General features: G+C 39.2%; 4 protein-coding genes across 7 annotated transcripts; 3 read left to right on the top strand and 1 right to left on the bottom strand.

Moving 5' to 3' along the window:
- The first annotated feature begins 1,524 nt into the window (after positions 1-1,524).
- Positions 1,525-5,668, top strand: LOC116264869 (protein RER1B-like). The gene is made up of 3 exons (XM_031645307.2): positions 1,525-2,265; positions 5,117-5,297; positions 5,415-5,668. Exons 1-3 carry the CDS (start codon positions 1,919-1,921, stop codon positions 5,463-5,465), a joined length of 579 nt encoding a protein of 192 aa, XP_031501167.1. The 5' UTR covers positions 1,525-1,918; the 3' UTR covers positions 5,466-5,668.
- Positions 5,669-6,988: 1,320 nt separating this feature from the next.
- Positions 6,989-12,905, bottom strand: LOC116264365 (probable solanesyl-diphosphate synthase 3, chloroplastic). Of its 4 annotated transcripts, none has more exons than XM_031644521.2 (7): positions 12,645-12,905; positions 12,166-12,509; positions 11,942-12,054; positions 9,102-9,229; positions 8,897-9,000; positions 7,980-8,107; positions 6,989-7,904 (listed from the first exon to the last, which is right to left on the bottom strand). In XM_031644521.2, the coding sequence occupies exons 2-7, from the start codon at positions 12,368-12,370 to the stop codon at positions 7,356-7,358; spliced, it is 1,227 nt and encodes a 408-aa protein (XP_031500381.1). In that variant the 5' UTR covers positions 12,371-12,509; positions 12,645-12,905; the 3' UTR covers positions 6,989-7,355. The 4 variants fall into 4 exon arrangements, with proteins under 4 accessions (XP_031500381.1, XP_031500380.1, XP_031500378.1 ...); XM_031644520.2 differs by having other exon boundaries at positions 11,942-12,066; positions 12,166-12,512; positions 12,645-12,893; XM_031644518.2 differs by having other exon boundaries at positions 11,942-12,066; positions 12,645-12,893.
- Positions 12,906-16,161: 3,256 nt separating this feature from the next.
- Positions 16,162-18,661, top strand: LOC116264859 (eukaryotic translation initiation factor 3 subunit D-like). Its single transcript, XM_031645292.2, has 2 exons — positions 16,162-17,165; positions 17,623-18,661. The coding sequence occupies exons 1-2, from the start codon at positions 16,299-16,301 to the stop codon at positions 18,433-18,435; spliced, it is 1,680 nt and encodes a 559-aa protein (XP_031501152.1). The 5' UTR covers positions 16,162-16,298; the 3' UTR covers positions 18,436-18,661.
- A 2,426-nt stretch (positions 18,662-21,087) lies between these two features.
- Positions 21,088-25,445, top strand: LOC116264591 (pentatricopeptide repeat-containing protein At5g46460, mitochondrial). The gene has a single exon (XM_031644900.2). The coding sequence runs from the start codon at positions 21,204-21,206 to the stop codon at positions 23,403-23,405; it is 2,202 nt and encodes a 733-aa protein (XP_031500760.1). The 5' UTR covers positions 21,088-21,203; the 3' UTR covers positions 23,406-25,445.
- The last annotated feature ends 78 nt before the right edge of the window (positions 25,446-25,523 follow it).

Raw genomic sequence — 25,523 nt, 5'->3', positions numbered from 1 at the left:
CTTCCTCGTAACTAGATGATCTTTTCAGATTTGTTACGTGAGACTGAAATTTTGTAGGGCATTTTAGTGTGGATTGGATGGGAGCCAGAAATTTTTGGATGAGAGGCGCTAATGCCTTAAAATTTAGATCTTCAAGAGAAAGAGAACAATATGTAAATAATGAAATAGTTATGAGGCATTACTATATGATTAAAAAAAAAGGGAGTACTATGTGGATATGTGTGGGCAATTGTCGCACTTGCCCCCGTTACAAATCCTATCTTTCTCTACCTAAATGATCACAGATGTCACTTTAATTTTATTAATTGAAAAGCTAAGTTTTGTAGCTTTCGATTCTAATGTATTTCTCTTCACTATTCTACGCTATTACAGATGGTTGTCGAAAGTGCTGCACTAATGGGATCAACCTCTTTCCACTGTTCTCTGGAAGCCATGATTCCAAGAGAACCGTGGTCTCAATGTCAAAACATACAAGCACGCAGTTGCACATCAACGCTGTGCGACTAGAACTAGAGACTGTATGTTCATATGACCAAGTTTTTTGAAGTTGAGAGGCATAGTTCAAATGGGCGGGCAGGGACACATGCCCAATTCGACTCATGGGGTTATTTCATCAAAAAATAGGGTTAGGTTAGGTCTCTAGTTGGACCATGCGGCGACCTCACCACCGGAGATGGAGTACTTTGGCTCTCATTCAGGTGATAAGATAACCCTCTTGCTCACCTGAAAGTCTCAGGTTCATCACAAAGAACAAATGTCTTTCTTTTGTTCTTCACCCTCAAATAAGTTACTCCAAGCAGCTGTTGCCCCTTGCAATTATTCTTGCCCTTTTAAGTATTTGAGAACGTATAAAATAAGTACTTAAACATAGCAAGTGGACAAGTCGACGATGTCAAGAGTATTAACTTTCATCTCTTAAAATATCGTTGCTTGAATTTTCCTGTGATGTCAACTTGTCAGGCTTGGCAGTTGCAACTCATTAATCTCTTATTCAACTGAACAGTATAATATATAGCTAAGTTTGAATGGACACAACTGTTACATGCAGGATGATTTTCGACTTTGCCTGCATTACAGTTGCCTCATGTTCAGCCTTCCTCCGCACAGGGTCTTGCAACAAGCCAGTTGCCTCATGTTCAGCTTTTCATTAATTTGCTGAACCGAGCAAGACATGCAACACCCATCAACAATCGTGTGAGCCTTACCACTTGCATGACTGCTCCTGGTACTGTAGTAGTAAAGAACTTTGAACTTGTGGGTATTTGACATCAAGAACTCTAACGCAGTGCTTCAATGAAAATTCTTAAATTGAAGTAGATTCATGCAACACTAGAATTTAGTAAATTCGTAGAACATTTTATATCATCGTGGTTGTTAATTGTTAATTATGAAGAGGTTTTCAATGAGCTTCAAACTCATGACTAGGTGGATATGATCATATGAGTAGAGGTGAAGGAATTTCTCATGAGTTGAATCCTTTGAAATGAAGGAAGCGACGAAAGTCCTAAGAATGGATAGAGATGTTTACGTTGGCAGGTTTCAATTGAGCAAAGACTTGGCCTTCCTTTTTGCAAAGCGTTTGCTTAGGCTTGTGCCTACCCGCACGCGTGGGGTGAGCTACCTTGTCGCACCGTCGGTCCGCGTCTGAGAGAGCCCTGTTCCCGCCGGCGGGGCGGCGGTTCTTCAGTCTTCTCCACGGAAACCGGATACCTCTCTCTCTCTCTTTTCGCGCGCGCGGGCATCTAAATTCGCGTGGTGGGATCTCTGGATGTCGCAAAGCGAATGAGCGCCGACCTCTTTCTCTCAGATCGGTACTTGGTGTTGAAATTTCTTATTTCTTCCTCGGATTTAAGCGAATATCTTTCCCTGTTGGTCCGTTGTGTTTCTTGGTACTCGAGGGAGCTGAGGGGAGGGTTCGATGGAGGGATCTTCCGGCGAGGCTGCGGCGGAGTTGCCGGTCGCCAATTGGAGGAGGGACTTCTCTAGGGCGTTCCAGTACTACCTGGACAGATCAACCCCGCATCCCGTTGGGAGGTGGCTTGGCACGCTAGCCGCTGCCGTTATCTACTCGCTGCGCGTCTACTACGTACAGGGCTTTTACATCGTCTCTTACGGGCTTGGCATCTACGTGCTCAACCTGTTGATCGGGTTTCTTTCGCCCAAGGAGGATCCGGAGCTAGAAGTCCTCGACGGGGCGTCGCTGCCAACAAAGGGTTCCGACGAGTTCAGGCCCTTCATTCGCCGTCTCCCTGAGTTCAAGTTCTGGTAACTTCTTTCTACCTTTGTAGTTTCCCCCCTTTACTTCTTTTAAAATTTACTTTTCCTTCTTTGAAGTGAACAGTCTGTGAAGACCATTTTTTTTGTGAATTTTATGTTTTTACTGATCCGTTGTGGTTAGAACAAGTATCCGATTGACTGCTTCGAAAAACGTTAATTGATGGGATTCCTCCTTTGCTGCTTGGGTCAATTTCATGTGCAAGATATCATTTAATGATTAATAACCAAAAACAGTGAGGCTGGGCTGTTAATGGGTGTGGACTGCCGACAATTTTTACAAGTTAGGTATGTAGGTTTTCAACGAACGAGTGTTCAGCTCTAGTGTTCTCTTCTTTATGGTAAGGGAAAGTTTGATGGAACTGCACTTTTTTTAATTAGCGGAAGGATGTTAACCTTCACTTTTTTGTTTCCCAGCCAATTTTAGGCTTCAAGAAAATATGTGGGGGTGTGAAGACTACATTCACTCAGTTCATACCTCTAGGGTATTGGTGCATGACTTGCTGTAGAAACGAGGAAATCACTTGGACCATGGTGGTTGCTTATTTGGTTCAGAAGGTACTGGAATTCGGATGTTGAGAAGTCCTTGGATGTTGAAGTTCATGATCCATCTGAAGGCTTGATTCTGTAAATACTTTTTCTCCTATGTCACAGATAGTGCCATGCAATCATGGTGGTAGATGTAGCACAATGGTAACTAAAAAGTGGGTATTGAGACAATGACAAAAAGCATAATTTTTCTTCTCCTTCTTGCAAGGAGGTGCAGGAGCAGTGATGGTGTGAAATCTTTAGTAGGGGAGAATGGAGATAGCTAATTTAGTGATCACGGTGTGGGTGTTGGTGTTGGTGTTGCAGAGGGCGTGGAAGCAGCAAGAGTGATAGATGGTGCATGCATGTAATAGTGACATAGTGGTCATTTCAGTGGCGATGATCATTGACATTTGTGGTGTTGATGACATTTGATGAAAACTATACTGTGTCAGATGATATAATCTATTGGTTTTTTTGTCAATCATGAATCACAAACCAAACTGAACCAAATATATCATGGCCTTCACGGCCTTCTGTATTACTATTGTAGTGGCAACGTATGTTTTCTCCATATAACTTTTCTATCACAAAAGTATGCAATCAGTCATGAGTGGGAGTTTTCAAGCTTACAGGGTTTCTTCTCCTTCTTGCAAGGAGGTACAGGAGCAGTGATAGTGTGGAGTCTTTAGTAGGGAAGGTAGCTTTAGTGATTACGGTGTGGGTGTTGGTGTTGAAGAGGGTGTGGAAGCAGCAAGAGTGATAGATGGTGCATGCATGGGATAGTGACATAGTGGTCGTTTCAGTGGCGATGATGATTGACATTTGTGGTGGTGATGACATTTGATGGAAACTATACTGTGTCAGATGATATAGTCTATTGGTTTTTTTGGTCAATCATGAATCACAAACCAAACCAAATATATCACGACCTTCTGTATTACTATTGTAGTGCCAACGTATTTTTTCTCTTAATTTTTATATCACAAAAGTATGCAATCAGTCATGAGTGGAAGTTTTCAGTCTTATAGTTATAGGGTTTGCTAACCCAATTTGCGTCTCCTTTCTTGCTAAACCATTTCCCCACCAACTTACTAACATCTTGAATTTGGAGATTACTCTGATCTAGAATTTGGGAGGTTGTATTATATGTATTTGTGTATATGTGTGTAAATTTGTCAATGTCAGGTAGAGTGTACTTTGTCAATGACTCCACAAGGAAGCACTGTAACTCGTTTAGCTCTACCATTTTAGAGTAACTTTCACCTTGTTTTTGGACACTTCAATCTCATGAAATCATGTCTATTTCCTGCTTCATGGACATGCTTCAAAGTTTGGAATAATAGGGATGAAAGATCGCACATGGTAAAAAGCTTCCCTCAGTTGTTGCATATTCTAAGGATCAATGATCCAACAATTGTGGAGATAATTTGTAAGTCTTGTGATATGGTCAAGTAGTTGTAGCTACTTTTTTTTGTAGAAGGTGTTAAGGTTAAATATTTATCTCATTGATTTTGATTTAAAATAAAGTGGGATTTAGTTAAGTTGAAGTGGAACAAAGAAAATTCTCTTAACCATTCGTCAATCATCTATGACTACTGCAATGATTCTGTTATGGACTTAAAGTGACTACAACAACCACCCAATTGCCTCAGCCTTCGACAATCTCCCTTACCTGATGTATTTCAAGGAGGTGCTTGAATTTGAAACTAATTTTTATTGGCTTTTAATTTAGGAGCATGATTTGCATCTGCGATTAGATTGATTGTGCTCTAAATGATAGTCCATGTTACTGGACAGACAAAGCAGATGAAATTGTTATTGAAAAACTACTGAGTAAGAAATTACATCTTCGTTGTTTGCTAGGTGATCACCAAATCAAAGTCTATGGAGTTGGTTCCACCAATTGTTGATCTAGACAACACTTTGTTCTTTTACTAAAAAAGAAGAGTCAGGCTTGTTCAGAATCCCAGGAGATACAAAGAGGTTCTAGAGCGATATAGTAGTAGTAGTAGTAGCAACTGCCATACTGTCTTGGTTCTTTTGTTTCCTTTATCCCATTTGGTTGGTTTGTTATTTCCAACAATAGATCTGAGGAGTTTAATGTTGATTTGCAAAGGTAGTTATTTGCAGTTTCTAGCTTGTACTTGCATGTTTCTAACCACTATCTTTATGGTTTACCAGTTGACAAACCTAGTAAAACATCTTTTTGTGTAGGGTAGGCTCAAAGATTGCCAGTAATTGGTTGTTTTGGGGACGAGGTTACTGATATTATGCTTACTTCGTATCTCATTTTTATTTGTGGCTTTTTCAGGTACTCCATAACAAAGGCATTTTGTATTGCATTTGTTATGACTTTCTTTTCAGTTTTTGACGTTCCAGTGTTCTGGCCTATATTATTATGCTATTGGATAGTTCTCTTTGTCCTGACCATGAAGCGTCAGATCTTACACATGATCAAGTATAAGTATGTTCCATTTAGCATAGGTAAACAGGTGAGTTATGAAAATATTTAACTAATTATTTTTTTCTTTTTGTTTCTTTTTAAATAGACTAATTCTGATATTCTTTAACTAGTTTCAAGAGAGTTCTTGTATTTTTTTTGTTGACAGAGGTACACCGGGAAAAAATCTTCTAGCAGCACCGGATCATCCAAAGATTGATGCCTCTATAGGAACATACACAAAATAGAGACTCTTGTCTAAATGCTTAGTCCCATAATTCATCTATATGACGAGAAAGGGATCAAGCTTCCTGTCTGTTTGATGATTGATTTTAATATTGGTGCTCCGTTATTTGTTGGTAATCTTCATATATCTCTTGTAAGACGCTTGAGAAAAATGTTTACTGGTAGCTTTGTTCTGTACGATCGCATATGCTCCAATGACGTTTAGGATCTTTGGAATCTGGCTTTTAAGTTTTGATCCAGCAACTAATTGGCCAAATCTTTCAGGCTTCCCAAGTGTACCTTGGGATGGGTTATTTCTTACATGCCCCTTGGTTTTTGCTGGCAATTTCTATTACTATGCAGGTCACCGAGTAGACGCACTAGCCAGACAAATGCTCGAGTCAATATTTTGTATTTACATAATTACATTACAAATACACCTGTTGCATTATGCTTACGGTTAACTAGGACGCATGATAACCAACCAAATTATCAGATTCTCTGTCTCGTCGCTTTCTTCGGCACTTCTTCCAGTTCCATAATCAAATGTTTGTCTGTTTGCGTGGACGATGGGATATGCTCTAGAGATGCGAATACATGCAAGAGAGAGTGTGTCCTCGGTGACGTGAGAACTTGTGAACTGGTGGATACGATTTAACACACTTTAATTAAAATGTTTTTTAAATGGTGAAATATCGTACGGTTCAGATTAAAAAAATTGAATAAACAAGCTTGTCCTCGTGTCCTGCTTTACAAAATAAAATGTTCCGATTTATTGATCTATGTGACATGTAGAGACGTATACGGGTCGGAAAAATTTTTAAAAAATGTCTGAACATTTTAAGAGTTAGTGAATGGCACCTAACTTTTAAAAGAAATTTTTATAAACTGCCTTAACAGAAAACGTTAATTATTATGTCACAAGAAGCCATTTCTGTTTTGAGCTATGGGGGATTTTTTCATCTTTAATATGAGTATTTTGCTATTCTAATACGATATGGTGGCTCTCTGAAAATAAGGCAGATTAGTATAAAATTCTAGAAGTAACCCAATGAAGCAGCCTTCGTCATGAGGTCGCAATTTATGAGGCGAACTTGTAATTTTGCAGTTTGCAACATCAAATGAGGAGACGCAGTCGATAGAAGTTGAATAACATGACTGAGTTTTGCTGAACCGTCCAGGTACATAGGTAAGATTGAAGCACCATAGGAGTAACGGATACACTTAAAGCATATGCCATCGTTTTTTTTCCCTTCCACTTTCCAATATCACATTTTGATTGGACAGAGGTTTTACGTGATTAAGTGGCCAACTGAGAATGGGTGCAATGAGCCAACCTAAAAGGATCCTGCTGCTACTACAGGGAAAACCAGAAGGTACACAGTAAACTATAAGAAACAAATGCTTGCTAATCAAGTACCTTCAACATTAAGCCAGATATCTACCATCTCAAAGACGTGAGCTCATGAATATCTACCAAATTGCAAAACAAAAAAACAAAAGGAAAAAGTAGATCCCTTTACATGAACAAGCCTTTCATTTCTCTAGCTGAGTCACTGTTTACTGATTTACAATATTCAGAAAAGCATTGCAGCCAAATAACAAAGAATCGATTCAAGCAAGTGCCCTCTTTTTTCCGCAGCATATTTTCCGTAAACAATGAGCCTGAACAAACAATTGCAGTAATACTATATTTTATCAGCACTGATTCACAATGCTTTAATAAAGTAGCATTGCTGGTCATGGGGAAAAATGATAATATAATACACCCACTCTGTTGAAAGCACAGTGAGTAATATTGATCGCTGGCAGCGTGAACAGGTTTCAATCTATCTGAACTCATTTCTCAAAGCTTAGTCTTCATTCAGCTCAACCAAGTCATCATTTAGTCCAACCGCTCGAGAACATATGTCACCATCCCTTCAAGGGATTTTCTCAATTCACTTTGAGGGAGGCATTGTAAGCTTTGGATGGCAATATCAGCTCTCTGTTTAGCTAAACTACGTGCTCTTTCAATCCCCCCACCTCTATGAACTAATTCAATGGCAGATTGCAAGGAGCCTACTTCTGTAAATTCAGAATCAATGATCTCTCGGAGCATGGGTTCCTTCTCCAAAGCAAACAGGACTGGGGCAGTGAGATTTCCTTTGGCCAGATCACTCGCTGCTGGCTTGCCAAGCTTCTCTGATGACTGTGTGAAGTCTAATATGTCATCAACAATTTGGAATGACAAACCCAAATTCTTCCCATAATTGTACATCTGATTACATACACTTTCACTGACACCACTAAAAATAGCAGCAGATTTTGTGCTTGCTGCAATCAAAGAAGCTGTCTTGTAGTAACTTTTCAGCAAGTAATCCTCCATGGTAAGATCACAGTCAAAAAGGCTTGAAGCTTGCTTTATTTCACCGCTTGCAAAATCTTTAATAACCTGCCATATATTTCAATATTAACATATAGAATTCTTCTAGCTGACACTTGAGAAATATGAGGAGTGCATACATACTTGACTAATAAGCTTTATAACTTCAATATTTTCAAGATTTGCAAGGTACCATGATGACTGAGCAAACATGAAATCTCCTGCTAGAACTGCAACTCTGGTACCATATAGTTCATGAATTGTCTCTTTTCCTGAAAAGTTCAGGGAAAATAAGCTCATTAACTGACAACTTGTTATGAGAAGAAAACTTGAAAGCCGTGAGATGGTGAGAGGAATTATTCATTGCCTGTTGAAAAGCTAGCATGCTGCATGTTATTCTTGACTGCCAAAACTCGATATTTGTCCGGTTGTTTGTTACTTTGTTATATATATCCTTCACGTTCAAAAAAACTGAAAATTCACCATGATACTCACGATTTTGACATGTGAGCTTTGTAGTACCATTTAGTGGTCAGTTTCATCATTCATTTGATATGCCCACATGAGAATCAAACCTCACATATTCTGCAGAAGCTAGAAACCGATGAGGATAAAAAATATCATGGGGCAAGGTTTTAAGAATCATTTCAGGGCTTTGTATTTGGTTTAGCTCTACCTCGAAATACGGTAGTGGTTGACTTATGTTGAGAGTTAACTAGTGCCTGAATGGGACACTTCACTTTCGCATATGAGAAGCTGACTGAGTCCAGTTTTAGTAAATTATAGATCAGATAATCTTCACCTGCCAGCTTTGTGTGAGCTGCAAAGATATCCTATTTCCAGATATGTTAAAATCCAATATCTAGAAGTACAGTCCAATCTATGGCCGACCAATCTAAGCAAGCTATCATTCATCAGAGAAAACAGAAAGGACATAACCTTATACCAGTTTGCCTTTTGCATTTATTTCAAAAGAAAAAAAACTTGCATTTTGATGTGAACAAACCTTACCTGTTTTAATGTAATTTTGGAGGGTATTAGGAAAAGAATAAAAGTTTTACCTCTTCTCAAGCTGCTTTCGTCCAATACATCGTCATGTATCAAACTTGCTGTGTGGATCATCTCAATAATTTCTGCTAAACGTCGATGCTGTGGTGCCACATCTCTGAATACCAGCAACAGTACAAATTATTTTTGTCAAAAGCTTAGTTATCAATAATTTTTCTAAAAGAAAAATTTGCTTTAGACCAGCCAAGAAAAACTTACTTTAGACCAGCCATTTGGCTTGTGGCTCGTGACACAAGAAACACTAATGCAGGTCTCATTCTCTTTCCACCAGCACCAAAAATTTGTTCTGCTGCTGACATTAAAACAGGGTTTTCTGCTCCAACTACCTACCAAAAATCATCCCATTTTAAACATCTTAAAAGAGCAATAACACACTAACGGATGTCAAATGTAAATATAGTGTACTGCTGCCCAATGGATTCAAGGATTCTTATGCATGAAAGCAATGAAATTAACAGTCATGAACAAGGTGAAAGAAGTCAAGAACAATATTCATCAGTTGATTAAATTCTCATCAATGCTTGACAAATAGGACTGCACTAAAATGTTACTTTAATCTGTATCACTCCAATTGAGATCAATAGAAGATATTCAAAAAGAAAATCAGGTTCCTACTTGAATCAGATGAATATTTCAAAAGAAATTGGAGGCTGAAAGGCTAAAAGCCTAAAACAGAGGTAGTAACAGATATATCACCCTTACATGTCATGCAATGGAGTTCATGTTATAAAACAGTACGCATGAACTGCCAGAAAGCAGTACATTGTGGACTTGTACATCAACATAAGAACATAACTGATTCTTGCTTACCATTGATCTAGCTACTCGAAAAATCCTAATAGTGCTAGAGAGAGATCAACTTAGATTACAGGAGCAGAAAGGATTTCCTAATGGTAAAATTTATTTTGATGAGGCACTCAATTTTGAGTGTCATTAATATAGGAAGCAATTTGTAAGCAAACAAAGCAGTTCAGCCCATCAATGAAAAAGGTTCAGCAGGTTGTTGCCTATGGAGATCTTACTGGAGAACAGATGATATAAAGTGTTTCGAAAAGGAAAAATAACTTTATTTAAATGGAAACGTAATCGCCACTAAAAGAAATCAACATATCAGGTTTTAAGAGACAAGAAGACATCAATATTCCCCAAAGGCCATTTATGCTTTAGAATTTGACAAACACAATACTGTATGTGCTATTATGCCTTAATTGGACATAGAAGATTAAAGCATCAAAATGGCACTCAACCAACAATAGAATTCTCGCACACAATCACTCATTATAGTCATTTATCCATATGAAACGATTATACTGAATGTGGAAAACTTATCAAGTCTCTTAGAAAAGATGAGACTAAGATGCTAGTGCATTTTTAAAGGCTCACTGCTTAAGTACCTGGCATGAACTTTATAACCCATTTCAAGCTTATAAGTTATAACCTTGTGTTGAAAAGTGAGATTAGCATCACAAAAAATAGTAACAATGGGAACTTATAAAGCCAAATTAGCTATTTGACAGACAAGCCAATGGCTGCTTTAGGCTGCTGAAGAAGGGGATGTTAAACCAAATAGGGCAAACTCTGGTTTAAGCTACAAGTAGAAGTCTTGACCATCATTTGCTCAAATAAGGTCTGTCCAGTACCAAAAATGTATTTCCAACTCAAGCATAAGCGGGAAGACACTAGGAAATCTGACAGCATCTTCAAGCTATCAACGTAATTCCCTAACAGAAATTTGTTCACCATAGCTGGGAGACAAAGCTTACGATCAATGAATTAATATATAGAGCACGTGAAGCAACATAAATATACGAAAGAAATTTGTTTAGCATCCAGCTAGGCAAATCTTTGATTAGTGAAGTAGCATACAAAGCATGTGAAGCAACACAACCCTGTGACCATCAAACATAGCCATTAACAGATTATGCTCACATATATCAACATCATTGATGGAACATGCTATGTTACTTTTATAGCCAAGGACAAAAATTGTACCATCACAAAGACACATTTGCACTGGATGGATCAACAACCAAATAGTCTGCACCAGAAAATATAACAGACCTGGCCATAGTAGCAAGCTGTAACATGACCTTGTCAAAAAGACTTTGATCCCATGCAGGGAAGAATATCTAAATTTATAAAAGAAGACTCCTACCGTATTTTTAGACTATAAATCTTTCTCTGCTTCAGTCAATTTTCTGATGAAAGGCTTTAAACAACAATGGTATAAGACCAATTACATCCTACAGAGGATTTCAATGGACCAATATGGGACAGTAGACCATCTATGTATCAGAAGGAAGTTATAGGAAACCCACTTTATCTTCTCTGAGACATTTACCATATTAGCTCCCAAAAAATTGGTCCTTCTCAAGCTTCCCAGAACTTCACGCAAATATGGACACCTTATCCAAATCAGTTGCCAATTTTTCTAAAGTAATTTGAACAGGCTATGTGGACTTATTGCAAATTAGAATGCATATCGATCCATAGCCGGCCACCAGGTCGCCAGAAACCATAAATCTATACTGTAGTTCAATCAGATGGAACATCTTCTGAGCAACTAAACTACATGAGCATGATCATATATCTTTCATTTATTGGTGTTATTCAGTTCTCTTGAGCAGGTGATCTAATAATGAGAAAGAAGCAAACTCAGACGACAGTCTTATCACAGTCAGTGAAGTCCTTGACTTCTTTCAGACAAAATGTAAGGTTTTTCCTACAATGAGAATAATAAAGGAGAGGGATGACATAAACCAAGAGGTCCAAGACAGACGCACAAACCAATCACAAGAGAAAGTTCCATTAGCTGAAGAGATGAACATGTGAAGGTAGAAAACAAGAGACTAACTATACCATTACAAAAAAATGAAGGGGGAGGCAACCTGTCCTCCTAATGTTAAAATCTCCAGTGAAAAAGAAAAATCAGCAAATTAATGAGCACAAAATAAATCGAATTTGCATTAAGACTGGTTAACAACTTCACACCCTCTAGAACTCTCAAGAAGGGGATAGCCATGTGTTTGCTCACTTACAGCCTGGAGATTCTCATTTAAGATACGAAGGTCATCAGCAACAGCTGCTAGTAAAGAAGAGACTGAAACAGCCTTGTCAGAGTCAACACTAGCATCAAGTGATGACACGGCATCTTCAATATTAACTGCATATTTGAACGCGAGGGTCAGAATGAGAATCAAGAAAAGAGGAAGAAGAAAAAGAAGGAGAACGTCTGAAGTTCAGAGGACCCGCACAATCATACCGTTTATCATAACATCTGGCCTCTGAACTGAAGACACCTCACAACGGAAACTCCTTCTCTGCCGACAACAACGTTCCCCATGTGGGGAAAGCTTCCGATACGGAAGGCCAATAGTCAGTATCCTACATCTGTCGGAAGAGCATCCACGGGAAGTAAAAACCAACCCTCCCCAGCTCAAATCAGCAGAAGGGTACGTCAAAGACATCTTTCTCTCTAATTCAGCTCCACCCAAAGCTATACTTCACCACCAAATCTGCTCAAGAAAGAGTTCAAGAGCAGCCGTTCACGAGAATCGACATCTCAAAAAAGAGAAATCTCCATCCAACAGATAGCTCAGAAAGAACCTGCTGAAAACAACATTTTTTAAACCTCTTACTCAATGAACGAACAAGCCGAACAGAATCCATTCAACTCAGCTGGTGCAACTAACAGAAGATGCATTGCCCATTCAAAGATCACGGCTGCGACACGAGGGATACCTTGTGGGGCGTCGAACGTTTGGGATCAATGAGCGTCTGCACTCCACAGAAGTATCACCATGGCTGCCATTTATCATTCGGCTCTTTGCTTACGCCCTCTACGAGTCTACCGAGAGGGGAACCCATTCAGAGCCATAAAAAAAGAAGGAAAAATAAGGAAAAGGAGAACTTGGTTTTTTCTTTTTGAAATCAAGGATTTGGTTTTTGATGGATGAGATGATGCCACGTGCAAAGTACGGTGCTCAAGAGTGGCCAAATCTTAAGATGAAGTAGGCGAGCGGCATCATTCAAGTTACAGGTGAGCTACTAAATATCCCCGACGCAATGTATTTTGGTTTCTCTTCGTTTGAAATTGTTCTTTTCAGTTTTTCTTTGGTTGTGATAACAGAGATAGTGTGAAACAAAGACTCGTGGAACGCTGCAGAGCTGCTGCCCAAGGATAGACAAATTATATTATTGTTTTCAATTTGTGTCTCCTTCCACCTAAGGTCGTTTTTGCTTAATGAATTGAAGATAAAACTTTCAATTCTTTAGACTAGTTTTATATTTTGATTTATGAAAGGCCTTCTTAGATTACAAAGAAGCTTCAATTATTGTGGGTCATCGTAGAAGATCAATTTTAATCAAAAGTTTTAGGAGAAATCTAACTTCGATTTTTTTTTTTCCTTCGGTTCGTGTTAAATGATGCTTTTAAGTAAAAGTGGCCTTCTTTGGTTCTAGGCAAGATACAATTATTATATCTCCACGAGTTTACCTTCAGGTAAGAGTATAAATATCTTGAATATGATTAGTAAGATACATTGAGAACTAGAATTGAACTAGTTATTATAAGAAATCATAAAACTCCTTTAAGAACACTAGTCATTTCTTACTTACGCAAAAGTTTAGATGACATATTTCAAATGATATGAAGGTTCCTTATTTTTTTTTATGATTAAAATAGTACTTACTTTTTCCATCTCTCTGTTATGCTTACAGATCTTTTGCACATTTGTCTACTTTTAGCAATTATATCAACACTTGAATAGTTGCATAACAGTACATGAGTAGTTGCATAACAGGTTTCAAACATGATAAGCAAGTTGGAGTTAGCCAGTTAGGTAAAGTATCAAATCATGCAAACAGTAATGAACCCCAATCATTGACCCACATTGAATTTGCCAGTTTCTTCAACTTCATGATTTTGAGACAAACATTTAGTTGTGTTGCATTCTTATGTATACAATTTCAATATTTGAGACTATGGCATGGCAAAATATGTGTTATTGAATGTGAATTTTGCATTATGGTATGGCAAAATATGTGTTAAACACTATAAGTGAAGCTTTTGACACCAATTGTAGTTAAATGGAACTGGACTATGGCACTTACCGAAGTTTTGTGATAAGAGGTGACACTAGAGAACAAAACAAAGTAATTCAAGAAACACCATTGTTGTTTCTGGTAATAGGACATTTATTAAATATAACATTATGTTTTTAAAACATGTTTTTGTTTAACATATCACCCAAAATCTTCATGTATTTGTTTTAGAAAATGTATTACAACTATAAAACATTGAACATAATCACATAATGATTTATGGAAAGTGCATAGTATTCTTGTAACATGTATTTTAAGTGTATATGTTCTAATAACAAAATGTTCTTACAAAATAATTTTTCAATTTAGAACTATGGAAAGAAGACATTCTGTTAAGATTAGGCATTCAAAAAATGATATTGGTATTTAAATATGAATGAAGAAAAGTTCATATCATATCCTCATTTGACCACTAAATCACAATCAAATCCAATTTGAAATACAGTATTAAATTTACAATTGAATGTTGACTCTTATATTGCAACACTTGGTACAATATTTTTCATGTGCGTTGATTTTCACCGCATCAAAATATCAATTGAATCATTTTTTGGATAAATAAATTTATCTAAACACAATTACAAATAGGATTTTGTGTGTTGGACTTTATAAAGATTTTTAAAGAAAACCATCTAATGTACTTTTTTTATGAGAAGAAATCTGGACTAAATAAACAAAGCTAAATATGTTACCATCTTTATCAACATCAACAATATAACTACTAAAGGGTGCACCTTCAATAGATAAATATAATAAAAATCACATAGATAATTCTTAATTGCATAAATATATTCATAGAAAAAAAAGTAGCTACCAAAACTTTATCTACCATACTTTGATGAGAATCATCAAGCCATCAATCATAAAGAGATCAGATTGTAAATATTAAGTTGCAAATACAAAAGCCAACCTGCTTGGATGAGAGTGAGAAAAAGCAAAGAAGAAAACAAATGAGTTTTCTTAAATTGAAATAAATGGACCAATGAGCTTATTTGATTAATTAAACAAATAGTTAACAATTTTTTTTGTTAATTGAGTACTGAAGTATTTGTTTGATTTTTTAAATATTTTAAACTGTAACTAAACGAAAAATAATTATAAAGATTTTGAGTGTCAAAAAGTATTTATGGTGATTATGGAGCCTATTAATCTTGTTTTTTAATATTATTTCATATTAAGTTTGTACTTTTGGTTTTTAAACCTTTTTATTGTCTAACCCATTTCTATAGACCATATTTTTTAAGTTTTGGTTAATTGATTGAATGAACTGTTTTTCATGTACTTTAAAATTTTATCACTTATTAGAGTATGGTTGTTTGGTTAACGAAATAAAACATTCATTTGGATAACAAAAAGCCTATTTGAAATATAAATTTTGCGTCTTAGTTATAAAAAAAATGTATGTGAAAAGATTTGAGGGTGAAATTATGATGTCAAAATTTTGTTTTTGTTAAATTAAGTTTATTTTCTTAATATTATTTTATTTAAAATTAGTCAAAACATAATAGTTCTTTTATTCTCATGATGCTGGTTGGCATAACATTATTTATTCATTTCTAGATAAGCTATTTTTTTTTTGACAAATGCTATTTTGTTGGATCATATTCATATCATGTATTATGGACATTTATTAATAACAAGATTCTGAAATTCTATAAGATTTGGGTTAAATTAAAACTATACCCCAAGTTGAACAATATTATTTGTTGAAGAAATTACATTAAAATTTGATAGTTTTCCACATGGTAATGGTTTATAGTTTGCGCTGCCTTTGGCGTCAGTGATGGCAAGAATGTACCTTTATTGGCGTCAGTGATGGCAATAATGTACCCTAATGCCACCCCATCAATCATAAATTTATATTAATTTGGTTAATAATTTTGTTAATAACCCAACATTTTAGCATGTTGTACTTTCAAAATGCATAGAAGTTTTTATGAACTCAAATGAACGAAACTGAATATTTAAATTAAGATTTTTAACTCATGGCTTCCAAATTAAATATCTAAGTTCAAATTTAAAATATTTAAACTTAGATATCCACAATATAGTAGAAGCCCGGATTTTTTACTACCCAAAAACCGACTTGTTTTTTGAATGGATACCATTTTTAGATCTAATCCATACAAGGGTCTAAACTTCTGGTATGTTTCGGGTAGACCCGGCCCGGCCAGAAGCCCTACCCTCCATCCTCGCCTCTCTCCCGTCTCTGCAGGGCACAGGCAGACCAGAAACCCTACTCTCCGTTCTTTTCTTTGGTCTCTCTCCCTCTCTCGTCTGTTCTCGGAAACGATGGTTTCATTCGACGTGCCCTACAATCCAGACGGCTGGGGTCCGCCGGAGGCGCTGGAGAGCCACCACCTCCGCCACGCACCCTATGCTCCTTTCTCAAAGGCAGACAAGCTCGGCCGCATAGCCGACTGGACCCGTAACCCCTTCCCCTCGAGGCCATCCGGCCGTGGTGGCGCCGATGCTTCGGTCTTCGACCTCGCCTTTGGTGACGATTCTTTAGGCGCCGCAGACGATGATTCCTCCTTCCGTCTCGTCGACGGTCGGCCCGCCCCGCGTCACCCACGCTTCGGCCCGCGATGGCGGTTCCAGCAGCAGCGGCAGCTTCCCCAGCGCAAGGACGAGGAGGTGGAGGCGCGGCGGCGCGAGGCAGAGAAGGAGCGGCAGCGCCGCGACCGCCTCTACAATCAGAATCGCGCGGGAGCCGGACAGCGTCGGGAGGCGGCTGCCTTCCGCTCCTCCGTCGACATCCAGCCAGAGTGGGCCATGCTGGATCAGATTCCTTTCTCTACTTTCTCAAAGCTGAGCTACGCCGTTGGGGAGCCGGAGGACATCGTTGCCTGTGGCGCCGTGGAATTCTATGACCGCTCCTACGATCGGGTGAACCCCAAGAGCGATCGGAAGCTTGAGAGGTTCAAGAACCGGACCTTCTTCAAGGTGACCACCACTGACGATCCCGTGATCCGGCGCCTCGCGAACGAGGACAAGGCCACCGTCTTCGCTACCGATACCATCCTTGCGGCCCTTATGTGCTCTCCTCGCTCTGTCTATTCGTGGGATATCGTCGTGCAGAGGGTCGGCAACAAGCTGTTTTTCGACAAGCGAGATGGATCGCAGCTTGATCTCCTCTCCGTCAACGAGACATCTCAGGTATAAACAACTATCTGCCACTACGTTTTAAATTGTATTTATCAGTTTGTATGAAAGATTGCGCGTTTATTTTAGTGACAAGTTTTTGATCTCCTTTGGCTTCCATCAATGGATGGTACCAGAACAGGTTGAATGTATCAAATTAGTGGGTTTCAAGGGGTTTCTGGATGGATCAAATTGTTCCAAAAGTTTGGAATTATGCAATCTGCATTATTCTTCTTCATTTAAATATCCGAAATTGTCCTGGTTTTGTGGGCCTTGATGGTGCAGTTCTATTGTTTTGGATAGCGGGCACACTCCAACATCTTCTAGAAAAGTTGACGACTTACATTTTTTCTGTCCCAACTCTTTCTTGGATCAGTCGGGAAAACAAATTATCTCGCATATTTTCTTTTTGTCTTTGCTTTCTCATGGCAAAATGCTGCTGTTATTATACTGTTCATGACTATGCTTACAGGAACCCCTGCCAGAAGCCAAAGAGGACATTAACTCTGCATACTCACTCAGTGTTGAGGCTGCATACGTGAACCAGAACTTCTCCCAGCAGGTTCTTGTGCGTGATGGTAATCGGATTGCTTTTGAGGAGCCAAATCCTTTCGCCAGCGAGAGTGAGGAGCCAGCATCTGTCGCATATAGATACCGTCGGTGGAAGCTTGACGAGAACATTTCACTTGTTGCCCGTTGCGAGGTTCATGGTGCCATGGTGGACACCAAGGGTGGTAGGTCTCTGCTCACAATCAATGCACTGAATGAGTTTGATCCGAAGTACTCTGGTGTTGATTGGAGGCAGAAGCTGGAGACACAAAGGGGAGCCGTTCTTGCAACTGAGCTCAAAAACAACGCCAACAAACTTGCACGGTGGACAGCACAAGCACTACTTTCAGGTGCTGATATAATGAAGCTCGGCTATGTCTCGAGGGCACACCCTCGTGACCATTTCAATCATGTCATCCTCAGTGTGCAGGGGTACAAGCCGAGGGAATTTGCCATGCAGATCAATTTGAACACTTCTAATATGTGGGGGATTGTCAAGTCAATTGTCGATCTTTGTTTAAAGCTCAATGAAGGGAAGTATGTGCTTGTGAAGGACCCATCGAAGCCGCAGGTGAGATTGTATGAGGTGCCTGCAGATGCATTTGAGAATGATTATGTTGAGGAGCCGTTGCCTGAGGAGGAGCAAGTTCAGCCTCCCACAGAGGAGGAGAGTAATGCTGCCTCTGCTGCAGTTGCTGCTAGCAGGGACGCTGAAGAGAAGGACGCTGATGTTTGAGTAATTTTGCAGCCAGTCTTACATATATTTTCTTGGGTTTATTCTTCCTACAGATTTTTGGTAGCTCTTCATGTTACGTGAAGTTGGATCTTGTTGAAATTAGTTTCTGCTGACCTCTTCCTTTTAGCATTTAGGAAACGAGGTGAACTGTTGTTGCTGTCTAAATACTTGTGGTTAATATGTTGGTTTTTTGAATTGTTAAAAAGACCGACTTATGTATGGTTTACACCGTTACTGTTCTAAATTTTTGGTTTGGAAATCTAAATTTACGACGAGCATTAATTATGTTGTGCTCATGGTTCGGGAAGGCTTTGCTTAAACCTTGTACAGTTTCCTTTGAAAATAATTCAGCTTTGTGCATGGGATTACAAGCGTTGTGAGATTATATTCTCACTGTTGTCAATTATCCTTGGTTTCCTGCATTGTCAACCAATGATATTGGTAAATGACGTTAATTCTAAGAACTATGCATTGTCATATTAATAGTTATGTTAAACAATGTTAATTTTAAAAATTTACTCCTCTGCAACGATAGACGGATTTCGCATCATGTTGAAAATGCTTTTGTTCTTTTGCATGCGTAAATCAGCCTTTACTATAGTTTCAGCTCAAGTGGTTATGTACCCAATTTTTTTTGTCGCAATGGTAGATATGGTCTTCATTCTTTAATGTAGTCTGTGATGCTGAGACTCCGGTCCCTCTGCTAGTTGGTGACACTTTCGGCCAGATTTCTGCTGCCTTGTAACTCTCTTGATCCGGAGTTCATCATCATCCATGTATGTACGTATTTCTCATGAGGAATTTTCTTGCGCAGTAAGGTCAGTTTGAGTTTCTGCTACCTTTTTTTTTTCTCTTCTTTTATGTTTACTGGCCTAAAACTCCCAAGGTCATACCTTTCCTAAACAGAGCCATGACCACAAGCTTTTATGAAACTTGCCTGTTAATGGCACTCCACAGGATGAGATTTGAGTACGCCATCAGAGAATGTACACGCCATAAGAGAATGTACATTCATTGCCATAAGGCGAAATAGCAAGTTTCCAGCGAGGGGTTTATCAGGGGTTTTAGGTTAATGTTACAATTGAAAAAAATAGGCATGCGAAACATGTATCTCTACTATAATGAGATTCTCTCAGTAATTTTGGCAAACATGTACAGCAAGAACATGTATAATCAAGCATCTTTTCGGTCGGCCGTTCTGTCAAATTCACAAAATTTGGTGTTTGCTTGTCACTGAAAAAAAAAATTGGAGCAACTGAACCATATGCTCCCCTTTTATTGCAAAGTGATGGTATTCCTTAGTGTGTTATATATTCGATAAATACTATACAAACGTTTTTATGGTAAGGAAATTGGTAGCGCGAGATTGAGGCTGTACAAAGCAGGGGTTGAAACTCAATTACGCTCTTCTTTCTGTTTAGTAGCATAAAACTAATGGTTCGTATATAGATTGTAAATCGTATTTACCATGATATTAGAGCAAAATCAACAAAAATTTACCCGGTTTACATCATATTGTTCGTCAGACATCTTTTTAAAGCACAGAGCATTGTAAGCTATTGAGGTTTCTTTTGCTTAACCGGATTGGAAAATGCATTCATTTCTTTTTTCGATGCTAACCTGCTGGAGAGAGATTATGCATTCAAGTTGAAGGCTAATGGTGCTCAGGATGCTCATCTCCGTTGGTCTAAACCTGAATCTTAGGCTCTCTAACATGTTTTGAGAGAAAGCGAGGCGAATCTAGCATGTTATGAAGCTGGTTTTCTACGTTTAAGGAATGGGTTTAATCAACCCAATTTTGAGACGAGTTTTTTCAAAATTTTTCTCCCTTTACATGTTTTTTCTTTCTCTTTTTTTAATGTCTTTTCACAACTACTTAAAAGAAAAGGAGACATAAAAAAGCCAATTATGACCAAATGTGACAATCTACCTTCTTTAAGGGTCATTTGACAATAGGAACACAAACATGAATCGGTCTCAAAGATTGAAACAAATTCATGGAATAACCAAACATTGGAGCATTGTGCTAGTTTCTGTTCCCAACTACCTCACAAGGAGAACATGTCTTATCTTGTATGACTCCAAAGTTTGAGGAATGCAGGTTGTTCTAATATATTATTAGTTGCGATGACTTGAGACTGATTTGATTGGATTCAGGCAAACTAAATCCATAAAAAAATAGATTTGGGCAAACTAAATGTTATGAACACTTGTTCTTTATTTCGATTGGAATTGGGCAGACTAAATGCATAAAAAGATAGTTTTAAAGTTTGTTTCAATATAAGCCAGAAGAGGGACATTTGTTGCACCTCTGTTATTTCTTAAGACTCATCTCTCTCATTTGGATGAACAAAAGGAAGAATGATAACCTCTAGAGTGAAAGCTCCAAAACGCCTTGCACTTGATAAGGTGAAAATTTCTTGTATTTGAACGGCATCTCTTTTTCCCAGCCAAGAGTGTCTCGAGAAAGAGAGACATTTCCAACGGTTCCCGAATCCGATACGTGCATACACATAGCAGGATGCAGCTGAGGTGGGACTAAAAAGGGACCCGGAATGTCTGATACCCGACCCGTAATGACTTCAGCAAGGGCGGTTTGAGTAATCGAACTGAACCAAGGACCTCCTGGGACTCCGACAGACAATAATTCTCTCTCTTTGAAAGTGAAGAGGATCAAGAGATTCCTTTTCGCCGATTAGCGTGAGCGTCGTCCAATAAGAAAACCTCTGACCTACTTAATTCTTTTATTTTGTCTGAGTTGTTTCTCAATGTTCCGATGTTGCTGCAGGAAGGTTGTTTATCGTGATTTTCATTTGCAATCGATTTTCGGCACTAGTTTATGTTGTTGGTACTCGCTACTTCTTGACGCAAGAACATGTAGCTCCGCAGAAGTGGTAGATTTGGTGCATGATCGTGTTAGAAATGGCAATTCAATTGCTGGGTACCAAGCTTTTGACGGTTTGTCTGAAAGAAATAGGCCTTCATTGCGTGCCATTATCTCCAATTTCGTTAAACAGGACAGACTAGATGATGCCAAGCGTGTTTTCGATACAATTGCCACCCCGGATGTTTTTGTCTCCACGATCATGATTGTGGGCTTGTCAAGGATCGGCAAGTTGAACGAGGCACGTAAAATTTTTGATGGAATGCCCAGCCGTGATGTTGCTAGTTGGAATGCGATGATATCCGGATATTTGAGATGCCAAAATCTTGACCTTGCTTATCAACTGTTTGAAGAGATGCCTGAGAGAAATGTAGTCTCTTGGACTACCATAGTTGCAGGCCTAGCTCAGGCACGCCGGATTGAATTAGCAAATAAGCTGTTTAGGAAAATGCCGTGTAAAGATGCAGCTGCATGGAATGCCATGATTGATGGATACTGCAGAAATGGGAGAGTGGAGGATGCCTTAAAATTGTTCAGGGAGATGCCGAATCCAAACGCAATTTCATGGACTTGCATGATCGGTGGGCTCGATCAAATTGGGAGGAGCGACGAGGCATTGTCCTTCTTTATGAAAATGTTGGATTCTGGAGTTCTGCCTACCTCAAGCACCTTTGTTTGTGTTCTTAGCGCATGTTCTAGTCTATCAGCTTTATGCCAAGGGACTCAAATTCATTGCCATTTGATAAAAACAGGGTATATCTCTGACGCTTTCATCTCCGCAGCATTTGTTACTCTTTATGCAGAGTGCAAGAATATGAGAAACTCAGCACAAGTGTTCTCTGAAATTTCTCCGAAATCTGTTGTTTCGTGGACAGCCCTGCTGAGTGGTTACGGTCAGAATGATCAGCATGAAGATGCCCTTGCTGTGTTCTGTGCTATGATGAACAATAGCGTGATGCCAAACCAGTCAACGTTCACCAGTGCTTTGAACTCATGTAGTGCTTTAGAGGCCTTAGACAGAGGGAAAGAAACACACGCTCTTACCATTAAGATGGGTTTGGATTTTGATGTATTTGTGGGCAACAGTCTCACTGTAATGTATTCTAAATGTGGTGATATGGAGGACGCCATAACTGCATTCAATCACATAAAAGACAGGAATATTGTTTCGTGGAATTCGATTATAGTAGGATGTGCACAGCATGGAAATGGTGTTCTTGCACTCAAATTTTTTGATCAAATGGAGCAGTCAGGTGAAAAACCAGACGAGATTACATTCATTGGGATATTAACAGCATGTAGCCATGCTAGATTACTAACAAAGGGGCGCTATTATTTTGAAATGTTGAAGCATGATCCTACCATTTCTGTCCAGCTCGAACACTACGTATGTATGGTGGACATCTTGGGACGGTCCGGAGAGTTGGAAAGGGCAGAAGAATTCATCAAAAAGATGCCTATAAAAGAAAAGGCTATGGTGTGGCTTGCTCTGTTGAGCGCTTGCAGAGTGCATTCAAATTTGGAAGTAGGAAGAAGAGCTGCTGAAGCTGTATTTGAGTTGGAACCTCTTAGTAGCGCAGCATATGTTTTACTCTCTAATATATATGCTGCCGCAGGTAAATGGAGCGATGCTGCAACAACCAGGGTGATGATGAAACAGAGAGCAATAAGAAAAGTTCCAGGATGCAGCTGGATCACTATCAAGAATAAAACCCATAAATTCATAGCTCGAGATGCTTCACATCTAATGAGCAAGGAAATACATGAAAAGCTGGACTGGTTGAGTGGCAAACTGATTGAGTTTGGCTACATTCCTGATAAAAGCTTTGCATTGCATGACGTCGACGATGAGCAGAAAGAGGCAAGTCTGTCTTTTCACAGTGAAAGGCTGGCTATGGCCTTCGGGCTTATTAGTACCGTGGAAGGGAGTACTATCCGTGTGATGAAGAACCTTCGTGTTTGTGGCGATTGCCACACTGTAATAAAGCTCGTCTCTAAGATCGTACACAGAGAGATCATAGTTAGAGATGCAAGCCGATTCCACCACTTCAGGGACGGCGTTTGTTCTTGCAGTGATTATTGGTAACACTAATTGTTGAAATCTGTTGTTCCCCATTAGGGCCAACTGGTTCAAGATTTGCAGTTCAATGTTGTCCTGAATTCCAGTTATAGCAATTAGCGAGGACTGCTGCCGAGCTCAGCACCAAGGCTGGAATGGCTTCTCACACCTGAGGGTTGTCTTTGTGCCTCCAAGTTGCACCGCGGTCACAATTTTGGACACGGTAGAGTGGATTGATGATGCCATTTTCATTTTTGTGAAAATTTGGAGGACGGGATCAAATTTTTTATCATGCAGAGGATTACAAGATCTACGGAAGATAAGAAGGCTTGCCAACTGAACCGAATATTGTAACGCCCCAAATGTTTAGTCCTATATTGAAGATTGTGAGGAATCTTCAAGGGTTTATAAAAGGAGTCATTATAAAAGGAGTAATGACTATAAATGGTTGTCTTGGTTCCTAACCTTCTTGGGGTTGCAGTGGAAAATGTTAGTTTTGGTGCTGTAACGTTCAACCGTGCAATGTTAGTTTTGGTGCTGTAACGTTCAACCGTGCTTGAAAGGTCTCTCACCCTAAACCATTCGAGTTAACGATGCCTCCTCCAAGCATGTCACAGCAAACCAGGTCTGCAAGTATGTATCCTTGTTCTTGCACATCTTGGCACCATTGGCTCCTTTGGATTAAAGGGTCTAAGGTGGTGTGAGCACAACTGATGTGGCATGAGCTTCATTCATACCAAGATGTGCCGAGCCAAATAGTTGGCGAAGGTGGTTCCTACAGGCGGTATCCTCTGGCCCGTGTTTAGCCTTTGCTAGGCATGCTTGGCAGGAAAATTGGTTGATTTTATGGAGAGTCACCGAACAAGCAGCCAACTTCCAAAAGGTGATTGCTGAACAACCAGAAAACAGCAGAAGGTTGTCGCAGTCTATGGGGACTCGGGCGTAATCCGATTGAAACTCTAAATCAGGAGGAATATGGCACATCATCTACGACGAAAAGTTTAGCATCTGGTTTGTTAGATTGATGCGTCTAATTCGTTTTGGCCACTTAGTGTTGGATGCCCGAGCAATGATTCAGATACATGATCGCCTTTGACCGGTGCAATATCTGAACTCGGATTCCCAAGAAAAGCACCAAATTATTCGAGAACGGCCACTTTATTGCCAACAGAACCACCGGGGCGTTGTTTTGGCGTAAAGACCTTCAAGTTGAAGTCTCGCCGATAGAACCCACATGGTTAGTCCTGCGTACTCGAAACCTTTAAGTTGTGTGCATCACTTGGGACAATCTGATTGTGGTCGGCCTAAAGATTGCAACTCCGGAAAGCTTTCCAGCTTTTACAAGGTCGCGTTGATTTAACCGCGACTATAAAAATATTCTCCTAGTGCTATAATCATTTGCGCGATAAAGTACTACTAATTTGCATCAAATGATCAGCAACGAAAGAGACGACCACTTAATGGCTCCGTCCAATGAAAGGTAAACATTGGGTGAGCTCCAACACCATGCTTTAGGAGGACATCCTGAGAAAACTCGGGGTGCAAATCGCAGCATTAATGGTTGATCCATCGGGGGATTATCCCCCAGGACAAGTAATATAATCCTTAGAACTTCGGTCGTGCACCAGATCTCCTCTCTTCTTGCTGCCTCGATTTATTTATTGGTTTACAGTTGCAATATGAGACCTAGACTTATAAAACACCAGCATGCTGCTCAGCCGTATAAGATTAATGACACATATGGAGCACAGGATCAGAGCTACCTAAGCATGTACCATTATTTTCTATTGATGGTGACATGATATCCCTTTTTTGCAACAATCGGTCAACTCTAAGCAACGTATTGGACAGGCAAGGACATAATTTCACGGACCAAAGATTTTCCACTCCAGAAGAAAATTCTCCTGCTGAAGATGGATCAACGATGCCTAGATTTCATTCCAGTTGACTGCTGATTGCAAGTCGAACCTTTTCTTTTTCTTTCAGTAAATTCACTGCCAACTTTAATGCCCAATTGGTAATGTGGAGTCCTCAGCTTCATAGTAGGTTAGTAGCATCCATTTTTCTTTAACAGATCGAGTACCATCAACATTTTACCCGTACACGTTTTTTTATTTTTCTTCTAGTGGCAGTGAAAGACCTTCC

The sequence above is a fragment of the Nymphaea colorata genome, chromosome 11 (genome assembly GCF_008831285.2).
Source record: "Nymphaea colorata isolate Beijing-Zhang1983 chromosome 11, ASM883128v2, whole genome shotgun sequence".
Lineage (NCBI taxonomy): Eukaryota > Viridiplantae > Streptophyta > Magnoliopsida > Nymphaeales > Nymphaeaceae > Nymphaea > Nymphaea colorata.
Note: the sequence above shows the minus strand (reverse complement) of the source record. Positions and strands in the feature narration are given on the sequence as shown.

Excerpts from the sequence above, each read along its gene's own strand:
- LOC116264859 (XM_031645292.2), top strand. The coding sequence starts at position 16,299 with ATGGTTTCATTCGACGTGCCCTACAATCCAGACGGCTGGGGTCCGCCG. Across the intron at positions 17,166-17,622 it reads CCGTCAACGAGACATCTCAG|GAACCCCTGCCAGAAGCCAA; the intron begins GTATAAACAACT and ends CTATGCTTACAG.
- LOC116264869 (XM_031645307.2), top strand. The coding sequence starts at position 1,919 with ATGGAGGGATCTTCCGGCGAGGCTGCGGCGGAGTTGCCGGTCGCCAAT. Across the intron at positions 2,266-5,116 it reads CTCCCTGAGTTCAAGTTCTG|GTACTCCATAACAAAGGCAT; the intron begins GTAACTTCTTTC and ends TGGCTTTTTCAG. Across the intron at positions 5,298-5,414 it reads CATTTAGCATAGGTAAACAG|AGGTACACCGGGAAAAAATC; the intron begins GTGAGTTATGAA and ends TTTTGTTGACAG.
- LOC116264591 (XM_031644900.2), top strand. The coding sequence starts at position 21,204 with ATGTTCCGATGTTGCTGCAGGAAGGTTGTTTATCGTGATTTTCATTTG.
- LOC116264365 (XM_031644520.2), bottom strand. The coding sequence starts at position 12,370 with ATGTCTTTGACGTACCCTTCTGCTGATTTGAGCTGGGGAGGGTTGGTT. Across the intron at positions 12,067-12,165 it reads GCCAGATGTTATGATAAACG|TTAATATTGAAGATGCCGTG; the intron begins GTATGATTGTGC and ends TCAAATATGCAG. Across the intron at positions 7,905-7,979 it reads TTATAAAGCTTATTAGTCAA|GTTATTAAAGATTTTGCAAG; the intron begins GTATGTATGCAC and ends AATATATGGCAG.